General features: G+C 35.8%; 1 protein-coding gene across 8 annotated transcripts in view; it reads left to right on the forward strand.

Annotated features, from left to right (window-relative positions):
* The window catches only part of Stard6 (StAR related lipid transfer domain containing 6), a 35,364-nt gene extending 20,088 nt beyond the window's left edge, over positions 1-15,276 (forward strand). For all 8 annotated transcript variants that reach the window (XM_063231614.1, XM_063231619.1, XM_063231620.1 and 5 more), the window contains one exon: positions 2,577-15,276. In XM_063231614.1, coding sequence (XP_063087684.1) covers positions 2,577-2,775 — 199 coding nt within the window. In that variant the 3' untranslated portion in view covers positions 2,776-15,276. The remainder of the gene's footprint in view (positions 1-2,576) is intronic.
* The last annotated feature ends 1,096 nt before the right edge of the window (positions 15,277-16,372 follow it).

Here is a 16,372-nt window from a genome sequence, read left to right on the forward strand (position 1 = left end):
GTACAGTTCAACTTGTCCTAATATTTCCTATTTCTCTATTAGTCACTTTTATATATTAAGAATTTTTTGTGAATTAAAAATTTCATTAGAACAGTTCATATTTATCAGCAGTAAATTCTTCACTTGAATGAACCATTTCCAATAGATTACATGCTGAGACAGATAGCTGCAGAATACAACATCTGAAACATACATTCAGATTAGAGAAAAGCTGAAGAAACCAGAAGTGAGTTACTGGGCCAGGGATGTAGCTCAGTGGCACAAGCACCTGCCTGGCAAGTACAAGGTCCTCAGTTTGATTCCTGGTACCAAAAAAAGTGAGTTACAGCCTACAGGTGGCCAGCATCCGGACAAAATGGCAATATAATGCACACAGATTCTGTAAAAACACATGTTGTAAATCAATGTACATTTCACACATAGCTTAGCATTAATTTATGCTAATGATATGTTAAGAAAATAAATGTAAAAACTTTTATTGGTAATATATAAACTCTGCATACATTTATTTTCTTAAGATGCTAATTTCAAATGCATGGCCAAGATTTTATTCTCCATAGCAGACAAGAACAAAACAAATGAAGGATTATTGCTCCAAATCAGGGAAGTAAATCAGTTTTAGAGACTCTAGTTGGAAATTATAGACTCCAAGTATGCTTCATAGGACAAGTGTCTTTCTTGAGCTTTTTTTTAATCACTAATTTGCAGTACAAAACAATGAGACAAAATCTCTGATCTTGATATCCCATCTAGAATCCAAAATCTGCCTCATGTCCTGCTGGAATAAAAATATGTTTCTTCAGTTATAGAGAAGAATACAAAAAAAAATCATCCTTATTTTTTCAACATTTTGGACAGCTAACATTTATGAACAAGACATGTAAGACACCTGAATCAGTAGTACATCACTCTCTAGTAAATACTGGGAAAGCTTTTTTATGTGTTGTAAATCCTCAGTGCAAATAGAGATTTACGACCACATAAAATACTGGTAAAGTATTCTCAATCCAACCCTTTGAGGCACAGTAAAAATAGTTTACACTTTGCATGGAGAAACGTATGAGAAAATGGAATCTAACACTATTGGTTAGTGTAGTATCTTCATACCCCCAAAAGAATTTTTAAAACTGTTTCCTCTTGCATGTTCTTATCACCCTTAAAAATTTCCATAGGACTAAGCTGAAGGAGTATAATTTCTTGTATAGTGTAAATATTAGCATTTTTAAAAATGACATCACCCTTATAAATGTATTAGTAAAATGTAAGTACCATAATTTGGAATCCACCATTACATTGTCCACTGCAGAATACACAAAGATTTTATCAGCAATTTCCCATCATTCCTGTTTTTTGAACACACATTTTAATTTTTCCTCCTCACATAACTGTATCCTAATGGGATACACTTCAGGTTTTGAATTAAATTTTAATCATCCTATCATAATTTTCTGCTAAACAATGTGAATTTAAATTTTTAAATATGTTTTCTGAGACATTTTATTCACAAAAATAATTAAAATGGGAAGAATATAACTGGCATTTGAAGCCATCAAATCCTTAAATTTATTGAAAGAACTGACAAGATTTTGAATAATATTTACCTCCCAGTTATTAGTCATTTGCTTTCACAACTCATTTCCAGTAGAGTAAAGCATTTTTATACCATTTGCTATGGAAAAGCACCATAGTTGTTAGTCATTTACTTTTTAGTGTAAGTGGTGAATATGTCTTTGTTTTGTGAAGCAAGTGAGTTATTTTGAACAGGCTGATCAGAATGAAAACCCTACATCTCCATCAGAAACACAGATCAGGTTAAGGAAAAATGCATATAGAGGTTATGAATTTAAAATTTTATTCCCTAAAAGTATTCGATCTCTCATAACCCAGTTTGAAGATCACTGTGTTAGAATAGAAACCATTAGTCTTCTCAGAGGACTACTTGGAAATAATATATCAAAATGTTAAAAGTACAAAGCTTTGACCTAAATATTCTATGTGTTTATAAAAGCATGAACAGTTTTATTACAACGATGTTTTATTGCAACATCTTACTACTCAGAAATTACTCAGAAAGTACTACTCAGAACCTGACAGTGAATTAAAGGACCATTAAATACAGTATGAAGTACTGTAGATAACTATGAAAAACAAGCAATGAAAGTATAGACAAGGAAGGACAAGATATTCTATTAAGAGGAAAATAAAGCTACCTGTAGAAAATATATCTCCTTTTATAAAACCATACATATCTGTGGGTGTATTTTTATATATACACATTATGAATAATGTATGTGTAGGTGCATGTGGGGTTCATATCCATATAATTTCAAAAAATCAATAAAATTACAAAAAGGAAAAGGTGCCTAAAACTGAAGATTTAAAACATATTAATATTTTATGTAAATTTTTTATTTATGAAGATATGACAAGTCACATTCTCTTCTTGTTTACTCTTAGTATAAGCACTATGAAAAGAATCAATGGTAAGATAAGAACTCTGCTCTTCATAAAATGATAAATTCAATAGACTACTCTAAACGTTCTTTGTCTTTTTAAAATTTTTCCTTTGCTTACAGAAACCCAGCATATTCCAAACTAGTGATGTTTGTTCAGACAGACATGAGAGGGAAACTGCCCACATCAATAGTTGAAAAAACGATGCCTTCCAACTTAATAAAGTTTGTCCTCAATGCAAAAGATGGATTAAGGACACATAAAGCTCCATCAGGATGTGGAAATCATAGTGGCCATTCATCATCCCCCCCCAAAAAATAAGATCATTCTGCTACTAAATCACAAATTAAAGACAATATGAACTGCTAGTAAGTATAATGTTTAACTGCAGTTTACTTCTACACATGCATACTGTTAAATTATTGTAGACAATATTCTTCTACAAATTAGTGAAGATACTTTATAAAAATAAAAACAAGAAAACAAAACCAAGTATAATTTTAATACCATATAACATTAAATAACTTTTTTTCTTTTCCTTAACATTTTTATTTATTTTGTATGCAGATATTTTACTAACTTTATTAGTGCAATTTAAATATACATAAGGATCATATTCATCATAGAGAATTTTCACCTGTTTATGATAGCTCTTGATGCTGCTTTTTTTCCCAATCCCCTTCCCTCCCTTCAGCTCCTCTTTTCCTCCTTATTTATAAAGTTTTGTTTCCTAAATAACTATGATTAATACATTTTTAGTTGTTGCTTTTTGTCTCTGGGAAATGCTGTGTATGCAAATAATTTCATACAAACACAAATGCATTTAGAGATCAGTAGTAAATACGTTTTTTCTTTACTAACTGCTTAAATTGAGGATTGCAAGAAATGTGAACATAAAAATTAAGAAGAATTCAACTAGCAGGTTGAAGGTATGGCTCAGTGGTATAGTACTTCCCCTAGGTTTCATCCTCAGCACTGAAAAAAACAATCCCACTAGACTACCTGACCAGTGACATTTAGTCTCCATTCCCACTTGGCAGCAACAAGGTAAAATAAGGTGGTGGGACAAGGAACTAGCCAGCACTCCACTTCCTTGTTCCTTCCCCTGGTGTCAGTGGGTTTATATACCCACTGGGAGGTACCCTGAATATATACATGAATGTTTACTTTTGTCATGAAGGAATTAACAGAAAGGAAGATGAACTGCCATCTCATTCATCTACAATGAGTTTCAGTCAGAGTGGTGATAAATACTGTTTGGCCCTTACACCACACCTGAATCCTGAGGTTGCCTGCTAAAAAGGAGTCTAGAGTGCTTCACAAAGGACAGAAGACTGGGATGGATAAAGATATACTACCCTCATAAGTATACTAATCATATGTGATGTTGACAAAGAATCAAAGACAATTCAATGGAAGAAAGTGTATCAGCAAGTGGTGCTGGAGCATTTGGATACCTAATATTATTCCATAATAATAACTAATTCAAAATGGAACATATACAAATGCAAACCTTTTAGGAGAAAATCTTTATAACTGACAGCTAGGCAGAATTCTTAAACATGGCATCAAAAGCAAGATTGCTAAGATGATCATCAAGATATAATATCTATGCTATATGAAGGACCCTGTGAAGATGATGAAAAGACAAGCAATAGACTGGTAGAAAACATCAGCAAGACATTCTGACAAAGAGTTTGTATCTAACATTTATTAAGAATGTTCAAAGCTCAACAGTGTAAATAACAATCCAATTAGAAAATGGCCTAAACACATTTCATTGAGCAGAAAACACAGTAAGTAAACTCATAAAAAATATTCAACATAATTGGTCATTAAGTAGATGGAAATAAAAATCAAAATGAGATGTCAGTACTTTTTTTCAGAATGACTAAATTTTTTTTTTTTGTCTTTTTCATTTTTATCGGTACCAGGGATCGAACTCATGACTACCTGCTTGCAAGGCAGGCGCTTATGCCGCTGAGCTAAATCCCCAGCCTCTAGAATGACTAAATTTTTAAAAATATATAATAATAAAAATTATTAGAAAGGATAGAAAAACTGGATCATTCATATATTGCAGACAAAAATGAAAAATAGTATTGCAAATCTGGAAAAGTTTTAAGTGTCTCACATAACTAAGCATGTGTTTACTATTTCTCAGCATATGCACCCTTTATTCTAGAAAAAAAAATATTCACACAAAAACCTGTGTAAGAGTGTTCAAAGGAGACAAAACCTGAGAACAACCTACAAATCCTGTAATGGGCATATGTTGTGGTAATCCCTACAAGAAATAGTATTGAACAAAAGAACAAACTTTTTTTTTTTTTTTTTGAGACAAGGTTTCACTACATAGTCCAGGCTGGCCTTGAATTCACTATGTAGCCCATTAAGGCCTTGAACTTGTAGCAAACTTTCTCCTCAGCCTCTCAGCAGTGCTGGGATTACAGGCATGCATCACCACACCCGCCAAGAACAAACCGTTGACGCACACAATAAGTTGGATTGTCTCAAGGGAATCATACTGAATTTCAAAAGTCAATCTCCAAAGACTGAATAATATATGCTTTCATTTATACAACTTTAAAGACAAGGTCTTGTTATTCTAGGCCTTGCTATGACCCAGGCTGGTTTTTAAATGTGAGGTGATCCTGCCTCAACCTCCCAAGTGCTGGAATTTCAGGCATGCTCCAGTTATACAGCACTCTTGAAATGACAAAATGATAGAGATGAGGAACTCAATTATAGTCACATAAGAAGGCAGGGGACAAAAAGGAAAGTGGCGTGGCTTGCAAAGAGTAGCAGAAGGAAAACGCAGAATGATAAAGCTGTTTGGTGTCTTGACTGTGACGGTCATATGAATCTACACGTGATAAAATTACATAGAACTATGCACAGAGATAAGTATAAAACTGGTGCTGTCTGAATAAAGGTGATAAATTGAATAAATTATGTCAGTATCAGTTTCCTAATTGTGATACTGCACTATAGTTACCCACAGTGTTACCATTGGGGGAAACTGGGTAAATATGATACTACATATTATTTCTTATAACTGCATGCAAATCTATAATGATCTCAAAATCACTTTTAAAAAATAGAGGCCAAGGGCTGGGGATTTAGATCAGCAGCATAAGCACCTGCCTTGCAAGCAGGCAATCGTGAGTTCAATCCCCGGTACTGATAAAAAGATTTTTAAAAAAAATAGAGGCCAGCTGTGGTGGCACATACTTGTAGTCCTAGGTACCTGGGAGGCCTAGATGGTAAGGTCATTTGTGCCTACAAATTTGAGATCAGGCTGGACAACATAGTGTCTCAAAATAATAAATAATAAACAGAAAGACCTATTCAAGAAAACAATGAGTCATAAAATTAGAATGCTATCTCACAGATAATAACATTTTAAAATTTGACTTTAATTACCTATCATTCCTTATTAATTACCAATAGATAGTTGATAGGTTTATGTTATGAACATTCTTTCCAAGTCTTACTCTTCCTATAGGGAAGATTTTCTAATATCATTATAGGGACTGAAATGACTGTCAAAAGTAAAGTCTAATTTTATAAATTTAAATATGACCAGTACCGATAAAAATGAAAAAGACAAAAAAAATTTAAATATGAAGTCATAAATCTAAATTAGCACATATTTTTTTACGGGAATCGAACTCAGGACTTTGTGCTTGCCAGGCAGGTGCTGTGCCACTGAGCTATATCCACAGACCTAGCACATGTATTTTTGAAATTGTGGTTTGATGAAACATATGAAGACTCAAAAAAAATCAGACCTCCCAAATTTAAAGATCCAATCCAAAATTGGGCATCTGAGATGCATACACTAACTTTTCTTAGTTAATTGAAAAGACAGGTTTGTGCTAATTTTGTTTGAACAATTAAATGCCTATGTCTTGTTCTCTGAGTAACTAATTTAAAGATAACAATGTAATATATTAGCCATTGATACTCTTTTATCTTCTTTTGAAATTTTTTTCTCGGGGCTGGAGGTTTAGCTCAATGGTACAAGCGCCGGCCTGCAAGTGCGAGGTCATGGATTCGATCCCCTGGTACCAAAAAAAAAAAAAAAAAAAAAAAAAAAAAAATTAGGTTTGAAATTTTTTTCTCTTAAAAAAAAAGAAATTGTGGTTTGAAGAGATCTGATGTTTTATTAAAAATGTAAGTTCAAAATTGAAGTGTAGGATGATAAATATTCTAATGAAAAATGGGATATTTCCAATGCAAAGTCACTTCAGATACCTGTAATAACCACCTTCTAGGTTAAAATGTTTGTCTTCTAGCCACCTTTAAGAGAGAGAGAGAAAATGTAAAGAAAATTAGTAAGCAGGGAGAAGAACACAGCGAGGAAGATGCTGGAAGCTGAGAAATATGTACAACCACTGAGGTTTGAGAAATAAAGGTAATCTCTGCTTTCTGTTCCCCAATGTTTGAATGTTTTCTATCTTGTTAAAACTGTAGATACTGGGTATTATTTTTCCTTCTCTAATACATTTTCAGGGTCAGAATTATAGGTACATTTATGATTTAGGGTATGATTTACTTTGCTGAATATGCCACTGTATTAAATCATTTTCCTAGCACTGGGGTAGACATCCACCACTTAAAGAGGTTGGCTTTGGCTCGTGGTCTTCAAAGGGTCTGGTCTACGATAAGCTGGCTCCCAGGCAGACATGGGACTGCAGAGGGTATGGCAGAGAACAGTTGCTCACCCCATGGCAGTCAGGCAGCAGAGTGCAAGAAGGGAGGAGTTAGGGACAAGAAAACACCTTCTAAGTCATGTCCAATGCAGCCTACCCCTTCCACCAGACCCAGCTCTAAACCAGACTTTGGGCGACATTTTAGACCTAAACCATAACGTTCTGCCCCTGGTCCCCAGAAGGCTCATGTCTATCTCAAAATGCAAAATGTATTTAGTCCATCTCTAAAAGATGACAAAATGTTTCCAAAGTCTCCTCTGAGATTCAAGACAGCTTGAGTTGTAAATCCTTGTAAATTTCAAAAAAAAAGTTAAAATACTTCTAAAAATACAATGACTCATGATAAGCATTCCCATTTGAAACTGGATGAATAGTAAAATCCTTAATCAGACTAACAGAAGACCAAAAATCAGCAAACCTTAACTCTTGCAGCTCATTGTGCAACACACAGGGCAGTCTGAGGTGAATATGATATATCAAAAGGCTGGGTCACAGGAAGTCAAATAATAAAATAGCATTGCAATGGGGCGAGTTAAGTTGCAAATATGAAAACTTGGAAAGGACAAGGAAAGGCCCCTGCTGACCAGATGGAGTCCTGAACAGTGCGAGAAGTTTGTCTAGAGCAGTGGTGGCAAACCTATGGTACCATGCTGCCGTGAGCTGAAAGTTCTAAAGCTTCTCCACCACAGCTCTAGAGGTTTCCTCCTCCTCCACAAGTAGCTTCTTAGTACCCAAATAGTACTTGGCTTCCTAGTGCAGAGTTCAAAAGTTCAGTTGCTCAGCATTCCTAAATTCTCCCAGACCAACCCAGATGCAGGAAGAGATTTGTTTACTTAATACATTCCATTCCCTTTAAGGAATGTGTTCCCTGAGTCACAGTCTGACTGCCTGCCTTCATCATAACTCTTCATTATGGCACTGCCAGTTGCAGCCCACCTGACCTCTCTTTTAGGTTGGCTCCACTCACTGCCTGCAGTTTTCATCAGCAAATAGTCAGTGTTCTTGGAATCATTTAAATTCCTGGGGAAGCTGGGCATGGTGGTGCACACCTGTAATCCCAGCACTGTGGAGGCGGAAGCAGAAGCGTCATCGCAAGTTCAAGGCCAGCCTGTGCTATATAGTAAGTTCAAAGTCAGCCCGAATTACATGAGACCTGTTTCAAAAAACCAAGCAAAACTAAATAGCAAATTCTGGGGCTATCAACTGCATCTTTGACTACACTGTCACAGCTTCATACACTGCTCTCAGGGGCACACTGCCCATTCTCCCAGGCTTTCTTTTGAATTCTGGGGGAAAGCCTCCATGACCGTACAGCTCTTGAATTTCATGGCTATAAAACAAGCACTGTATAGATGACAATAAGGTTCTACCACAAGCTGGGGCAGTAACTTGGCCCCTTAGACCCTGGGTGCAGTGGCCTTGGAGTGCCAGATGGATGAACTTCGGGGAGCACTTATTTATGTGACCCCCGATGACTACAACACCCTAGGGTTTTCATAGTAATCTTTCAAAGGTGTTTGCAGGTCCACCCTTGTGCCTGCAGAGGTAGGAGTCAGGTCAATTTCTTATATGCCTTCAACTCATCTATGTATCTATCTATCTATCTTTCTTTTTTTTTTTTTTTTTTTTTGAGACACAATCTTGCTAGGTAGCCTACTGACCTTGAACTCACAGTAATCTTCCTGCCTCATCCTCTAGAGTGCTGAAATTATAGGCATCTGCAAGTATGCCCAGCTTGGCTTCTTTCTAATGTATTAATCATTTTTAGAACATTTAATCCTTTTAGCAATCACTCCTTTGTCCAACTTTGTAGATGCTTTCTTTCTGGAGGGACTGCAAACTTTTTATATTTGCTTTTACTTTTTATTCTCACTGTAAATCTTGGCTAAAAACAGTGATTAGTACCCATGCCACAGCCTGAACATTATAGACTACCTTTCAATGTGCTCCACCAGATTAATAAGCCAACAGCTTTATATTGAGCCTCACACAGTCTTAGTACAGAACAAAACTTAGACAAATAATTTTATAGCATGAAACACGCATGGCTTCTAGTTCGATTTCTAAAACAGAACTCATTTCCATCTGAAACTTTATGAGCCTGAACTTCACTAACTATCCACTATTAACCTTCGTTCATCAAGATATGCTTACATCATTCTAGAGCTTCTCTAACCCACATCTACAGAGCTTTCCAAAGTCCCCCAACAAACAGTTCCAAAGGCTTCCAAATCAAATGGTCAGTTATCATCAATCACACCAACAGCTCTACTTCTCTGGTATCAACTGCATGTCTTAGCACTGGAACAAAAATAACCAACACCCACAACCTTAAAGAACAGGTTCATTTTGGCTCACAGTTTCAGTGGATTCAATCTGTAGTAGGCTGGCTTCAAGGCAAAAATGGCATGCCAGAGGACAGCTGCTCACCCCGTTGCAACTAAGAAGCAGAGGAAAGAGCTGGGGAAAAGAATGCACCTTCCAAGTCACGCACTCAGTAACATCCCCTCTGGCCAGGCCTCACCTCCAAACATGAAACTTTTGAGGGACATTTTAGGTCTAAACTACAACAGTCACTTCTGCTGTTTTCCAATTTAGTATCCTCTTAGAAGAATGTGAGTCTTTATTCACTAACTCCATAAACATACTAATGGTTGAATCACACACTGTAATATACAAGGGATAATCAAAATATACAGTGAATGTTAAAAACATTTGTTACAGTGAAAGACATGTAGCCATTAATCCTCCTCAATATATTCACCTTCAATTCGAACACACTTTTCCCACACTCCTTGCCACTTAGTTCTGGAAATCCTTCTATGTGTCTTTATGACGTGTGATCAAGAATCAAGTACATGTTACTGCCAAATGCCATCCAATGGAAAACAGCCTTATGAAAACACTGCAGTCTCCTCACTCACTATTCACCAGATCTGGTGTCATGTAACTTCTGGCTCTTCCTCAGAGTTAAGATGATGGCAAAGGTAAATGTTTGAATTGATTCAGGACACTGAAACAGTCATAGCAACACAACTAAAGACATGAAAGAGGACTTCAGAACTACTTCAGGAAGTGGCAAGAATCATAGAATGAGTGTTCAAAGTGAGGCAAAGGATTTTTAGGGGAACTAATGGCTATGTGTATTGTACTGTATTATTTTTAAAGCTAAATATCATTTTTTTCAATTACATCTGATACATTTGTCCCTTGGTATCATCAGCATTCCAGCACACCAGCCCTCCATATCAAAATGTGTAGCATATATTCGCAAATAACCTATGGACATCCATTTACATTGTCATGTTATTTATTTATGATAATACCGTATAAATGCTATTATGTACAGCATCATTATACTGTATTATTTCAGTGATAATGATAAGAAAAATGTCTGACATGTCCAATACCTGTTTTTCACAATTCTAAAGCCAAGGCTAGATAACTCTGGGATGCAAAACATGCAGCTATAGAAAGCCAACTGTATATTCCTTTGAAATTAGAAATTATATTCACTATTATAAAAATGAACTTCACCTGTCATGACACATGATCCATTGACAGTGGTACAAGCTTATAACTTTGAAGTGAATAAAAACACGAGTATATTAAAATGTACAGTTTGGCCAAATAGCTAAGTATATAATCAGTATTTGGCCCAACCAAAGTTGAGGTTTTACTCAAAGGTACTGATTGTGTTTAAAAATTTAATAGCAGTTTAAAATTTGATTTTTATGTTCCAGGAAAAACAATGTTAGAATTGTCAGTTACTGGACCATATATACCTACAGATGCTATGTTGTACATCATCCATATTAAAAAAAACACTCAGGTTCATGGAGTGGAAGCGTAGGCTGGTGGTTGAGCAGCTTGTCTAGCATGCGCAAACCCTGGCTTCCATCTGCAGTACTGCGTAAATACATACATTCATACACACTCTCTCTTTCACTCTCTTCTGATTCAAGTGACATGAAATTACTTGCTTATCTGAACATAACGGTTTTTTTCAACTCCACAGTTTTCAGAATGAACTTTTGATTTAGGATTTATAACTTGCCAAATCTCTAAAATGCTTGCTCTTCAACTACCAAACCTGGCAGTTTACAATAAATCATTTTGATAAATTCTAATTTGAATTTCAGCCTACCTTTTAGAGGTTGCTCTGGGACTTAATTGGTCAGAATAAAACTAACTGGTAACTGGTTTTCACTTTCTTTACTTATCTTTTTCAAGCAATGAAGATAATTTATAGCTCTATGGCAATCAATTGCCACAGTGATGATGTGTACCAGATAAAAAGCCTGGCACAATTGACTTCACTTATCTTGTGTTTGTCAGTGCTTTATGCAGCATAAGCTGGGCTCTCATGTGTCTGACCATTAGCTGTGGAACATCTGAGAGAAATGTTGTGGACCACACCTGGGATGACCTCTCTCTGCTTTGACACTGTCATCCTCAAAAGCCTAAGTTGACAATATTCTCATGAAGAAGGAAATGGAGCAGGAGAGGAAACACAAACGTTTTTAAATACCTTTCAAGTTTGATATTCCATTGGCAAAGTCACAGGAGCAAATTCATAAGCAAAAACAGAATTTACTTTTTTAGTAAAACTGTAAATATGATAAAAGGTTATCTGGGTACAAAGTGACCTGAGATCATTAATCTATCTGAGCTACCATATTTCACCCTATACGTATACTTACCTTCATTCAATATGAAAGATACACAGTATTCTATTCCAAGACCTTGAATGGTCTCATAAAACCACAGTATCAGTCTTCAAGTTTAGGATTTCATAGTATGTGGCAGGCACACATGCAGTTCCACTTGAGACAGACTTATTAAGCTGTCCCCCCCCAACATGCACGTATCCAGTACATGTGACAAAGAACAGGATAACCACAGTAAATACATCAGAAATGGGAAAGAATGGGAACCACAGTCATTGGTACTTAACATTTTCTGACACTCCACCAAGCCTACCATTCTGGCAATTGGAAAATACTCAGTTACGCCAATTCTGTTCTTTGGGAATAACTGCAATACACTGTTCTCCACAGCTTTTGGCTACACAGTCTGGTATGTCCTTTTTCCCTCACCATCTTTTATTATTTCTGAAGAAATGACCAGATAGCTTCTAATTTACTTCCTGAGGCTACATCCTACCAAAAGAAAGGGAGGGACCCACAGAATTTTTATATTTTGGAGATAGGGCTTCCCATGTAGTTCGGGCTGGCCTTGAACTATGTAGCCCATGCTGGTCTTGAACTCGCTGGGATCCTACTGCCTCAGCCTCCTGAGAGCTGAGATTACAAATGTGCACCAACAAACCCCACAGACATTTTTATAAATTGAACTTTTAGTTCTAGTACTTGGTGTTTTTACAAAGCTGTACACTTTAAAACTTTTGAGCTTTCTGTTTCTGATTATGATCCATTCATACACAAAAGCCACACAAGTATTATGACTTCTCTAAAGACTTTTAGTGATCTTTTGAGATCAGAATTCCATCAGAACCTACCCTTAAACTTTGTCAATCTGAGATTACTCAGCACCACCTAAGGAGGCTTAACGAAGCATCTGACAGAATCTCCTTTGATTTGATGTTTGACCTTTGGTAATATCTTTGAAATTTATGTTAGAGAAGCCAGAGGGAAAAAAGTTTGCTTTGCTCATTTCTCTGTATTACATTTCACATGTGCTTGCAAACTAATGGGCTTTAAAAAACAAAAACACCTCAACTGATTCTTATGCAGTTAAGTACCACCAGGTGGCGCCTTCTACATTTTGCCTGGAATACCTAGTCCAAAACCAAGCATTAGATACATTTTCTTTTATAAAACCTTATGAAGTCTCTTTATCATTACTGAAACATTTACTAGCAGTTTTCTCAACCTATTGTTACCACAAATCCTAAATACCATATATTTTGTTTTTGTTGTGCTGCAGCAGTTACCTATTTCTGAAATAACAGCACAAATTTATTTTTGGTGGCTCATAAAGAACATGCTTCATTATAAAACGATCTAATGCACTCTCAATATTAACTCAATCTTTCCCTGCTCAGCAACTTGAGAACTGTGTTTATACATAAAATAGATTTCATAATCATTGGTTACTGTTTTTCCTTAAAATAATATTTGTTTTGATGGAATCACAACAGAAAGCTCATGAGATTTTAAGTAACATCTAGAATGTTTATCTAATTTGAGATAAATCTTCAGATGTTAAAAAACCTAAATGTGATGCCTTATTTTTAAGACTGAAATCATGAATACTAGTTAGATATGATGAGAACTGAATCACATTTCATGCATATCATGGGATGCCACAAATGATGCTGAAATAATTATTTTGCTACCTAAAACCAAATAACTGTATTTGGCTGAACACCAACTAGCACTGAACATATTAGTAAATATACACATAAACCAGGAATGTGTGCCCCTAAGTGATTTTTTCTGTTACTGTTGCATCAATGAAGATACTGTGCTAGAAAATTATATAGTGTAGCTAAGACTAACAATGAAATATTGTACTACTAACATCTCTAATTTCTCTCATTTGTTATACAGCCTTGTACGTTTGGTTGAGATAGAGCAACTTGATGCTGAATTTTATTACAGTCCAATTTTGCAATTTCAGAAAAAAATTCTATTAAACAAATATAACCACTTTTTAAGGGGCTTTTCCCCCCCTTTTTTGGTACCAGCAGTCAAACTCAGGACCTCACACTTGCCAGACAGATCCTGCATTGCTGAGCTATACCCCAGGCCAACTACTTTTTAAAAATTAAGCAATTGCATGTGAGGTATGATGGTACACCTCTGTAATCACAACACTGGGGGTACTGAAGCAGGGGGGGTCTCCATAACTCAAGGCCAGCCTGGGCTACATGGTGAGTTCAAGGTCTGCCTGAACTACATAGTGAGACCCTGCCTCAAATTAAACAGAAAAAACTCTGAGATCAAAAGGATTAAAAAAGATAAAAAGATACACTCCTCTCTCTCAAGATAAGCATATAGGAAATATTTTTAAATTTAGAAATAGTTTCTCAGATTCAAGGGAATAAGAACACACACAAAAAAATACACTCCTCTCTCCCAAGATAAGCATTTGGGACATATTAATAATATTTCAATTTTTTGCCTTTTTTTTTTAAATTTTGAAAGTATACAACAGTACAAGTCAGAATAAAGCCAACTAAGATCATACAGTGAAATTGGTACAGAACTTCACAGCAGGTTACCGGGATAACAGTTATAGGTATCACAGTATATTTTGTTATCTTTAATAATAGTTGTTCTTTCAATCACGTATATCAAAATGGGATGAAATATAGAACACTATAGAACTTATCAAAACAGAAAATTGAATAGAGCAGTACCATTAATCAGAAAAGAGCAAAACAGTAATAAAAATATTTGCCTTCAAAGAAATGGTAGAAGGAAGTCCTCCTTATTTCCTATGGCCAACCTCCCAGGAGATGCTCAGATTTCTGGTTCCTATTTGCTAATGGGCCGGGGGGGTGGGGGGGATAGGGGAAGTGGGATATTTGACTCTAGGCCATGTAGCAGTAGGTTCACTATTCCTAAGCATTTGTTTTCACAGCGTCCTCAGTTCCAACATGGCGTGGATCTCAGGAGACACTGCTGGTTCTCCCCCTGGAAGGGCTGCAGTCTCTTCAATTTAAAGATTAAAGAAGTAGAATATGATTGTTGTTTGGAAGGAAGGCAGATATTTATTGTATTGGAAAATCAAACCATGTTTGAGCATGTTAAATTTTTACAAGTAATCAAAAGTAATTACAATAGAATGTTCACACTTCAAACATAAATGGCAAGACTAGACCAGTCCATAAAGAAGAGATGATAAAAATATGTGTGTGTAGGAGAACATTAATATTGCAAGAAGAAGAAAAAAAAAGACTGCAAAAATAAATGCAAATAGATTGGTACTTTGGTACTATAAGCACTCTTTACAGAGTTCTACTACAAAGCACTAGTTCAGTGATGGCAAACTTTTTACAGCTTTCAAAGATAATAATCACATCCTGCTGCTGATTTGTCCTAATCCCCGTACAGTCAACACAGGAAAAAAACAAAGACCTGAAACAAAAGCAGGAAAAGAGCAGGAGGCACCAGCCAAGAAGTAAGCCTGAAAGGTGAGGTCTGCTCTGAAGGTAAACACTGACAGTAACCTGTACTTGACGTCTATAACCAAAAGTACAAGAAGCTAGGACTGAAAGCTGAAATTAAGAAACGACATTCAGTCAGCATGCCCAGAGCGGGCCATCACAATGCCAAGTCTTTGTACCAACTCAAAGAGAAGTGAATACAAATTATTATCTGAAGGAAAGCATCCATAATGTAGGTCCCTTGTCCTGCAGATTAAATTAAGCTACGTACTCAAGGAAATGAGCTACACATGGTACATAATAACCATAAATTTAAGCTTATAAATATGTAAAACATTGATGTTATCAAAAGTGGAATACAAAATGAGATTTGGTTTTCTGAAATAGGGCCTCACTTTGCAGTGCAGGTTTGCCTTGAGCTGACTATGTAGGTCAGGTGGCTGGCCTTGAACTCACTGTGATAGTCCTGCCTCAGCCTCCCAAGTGCTGGGATTACTGGCATGCCTGCAAGTTTTTTTCTTTTTTAATTAGAAATGGATTTACATGAGATTATAATGACTGAATTGAAGATTAACTTAGAATCAAATGGGAAATAGTATAAAAACCATTGTATGTGTGTTAAACAAGTTAATTGTGGCTAAAAAAACAACTGGTGAACAGGAAGATAACAGGTAAAATTATTCAAAAAGAAACAAAGATGAAAAATATAAAAAAATTAGACAACATGAATGCTAGAGCAAGAAAATCTACCATTTGTGCAATTAGAGTCCCAAAATATAGGAAAAGCAGTTTAAGGGCTAGTGGCAGAAAATTAGATTGAACATAAACTGAAACACACAGGAAGCTAGCATGTAACAAATAAAAAGAAATTCACATTTCCAAATAGTAGAGTAAATCAGCAGAGCACAATGAAAAAAAGATAACTTTAAAGGCAGACAGAAATAGAATTTAAACCCAAAGGTTTGATTATCAGGCAAGCCCTTATCTAGAGCTATAAATAAGCAAATCTGTGAAGCAACCTCCGGCATTCTTGAGAAACTGCTCTTCTATTTTATTTCCTTTT

This window comes from Cavia porcellus, unplaced genomic scaffold, assembly GCF_034190915.1.
Source record: "Cavia porcellus strain 051 isolate PalLab524CR breed Dunkin Hartley unplaced genomic scaffold, mCavPor4.1 scaffold_20, whole genome shotgun sequence".
NCBI classification, from domain to species: domain Eukaryota; kingdom Metazoa; phylum Chordata; class Mammalia; order Rodentia; family Caviidae; genus Cavia; species Cavia porcellus.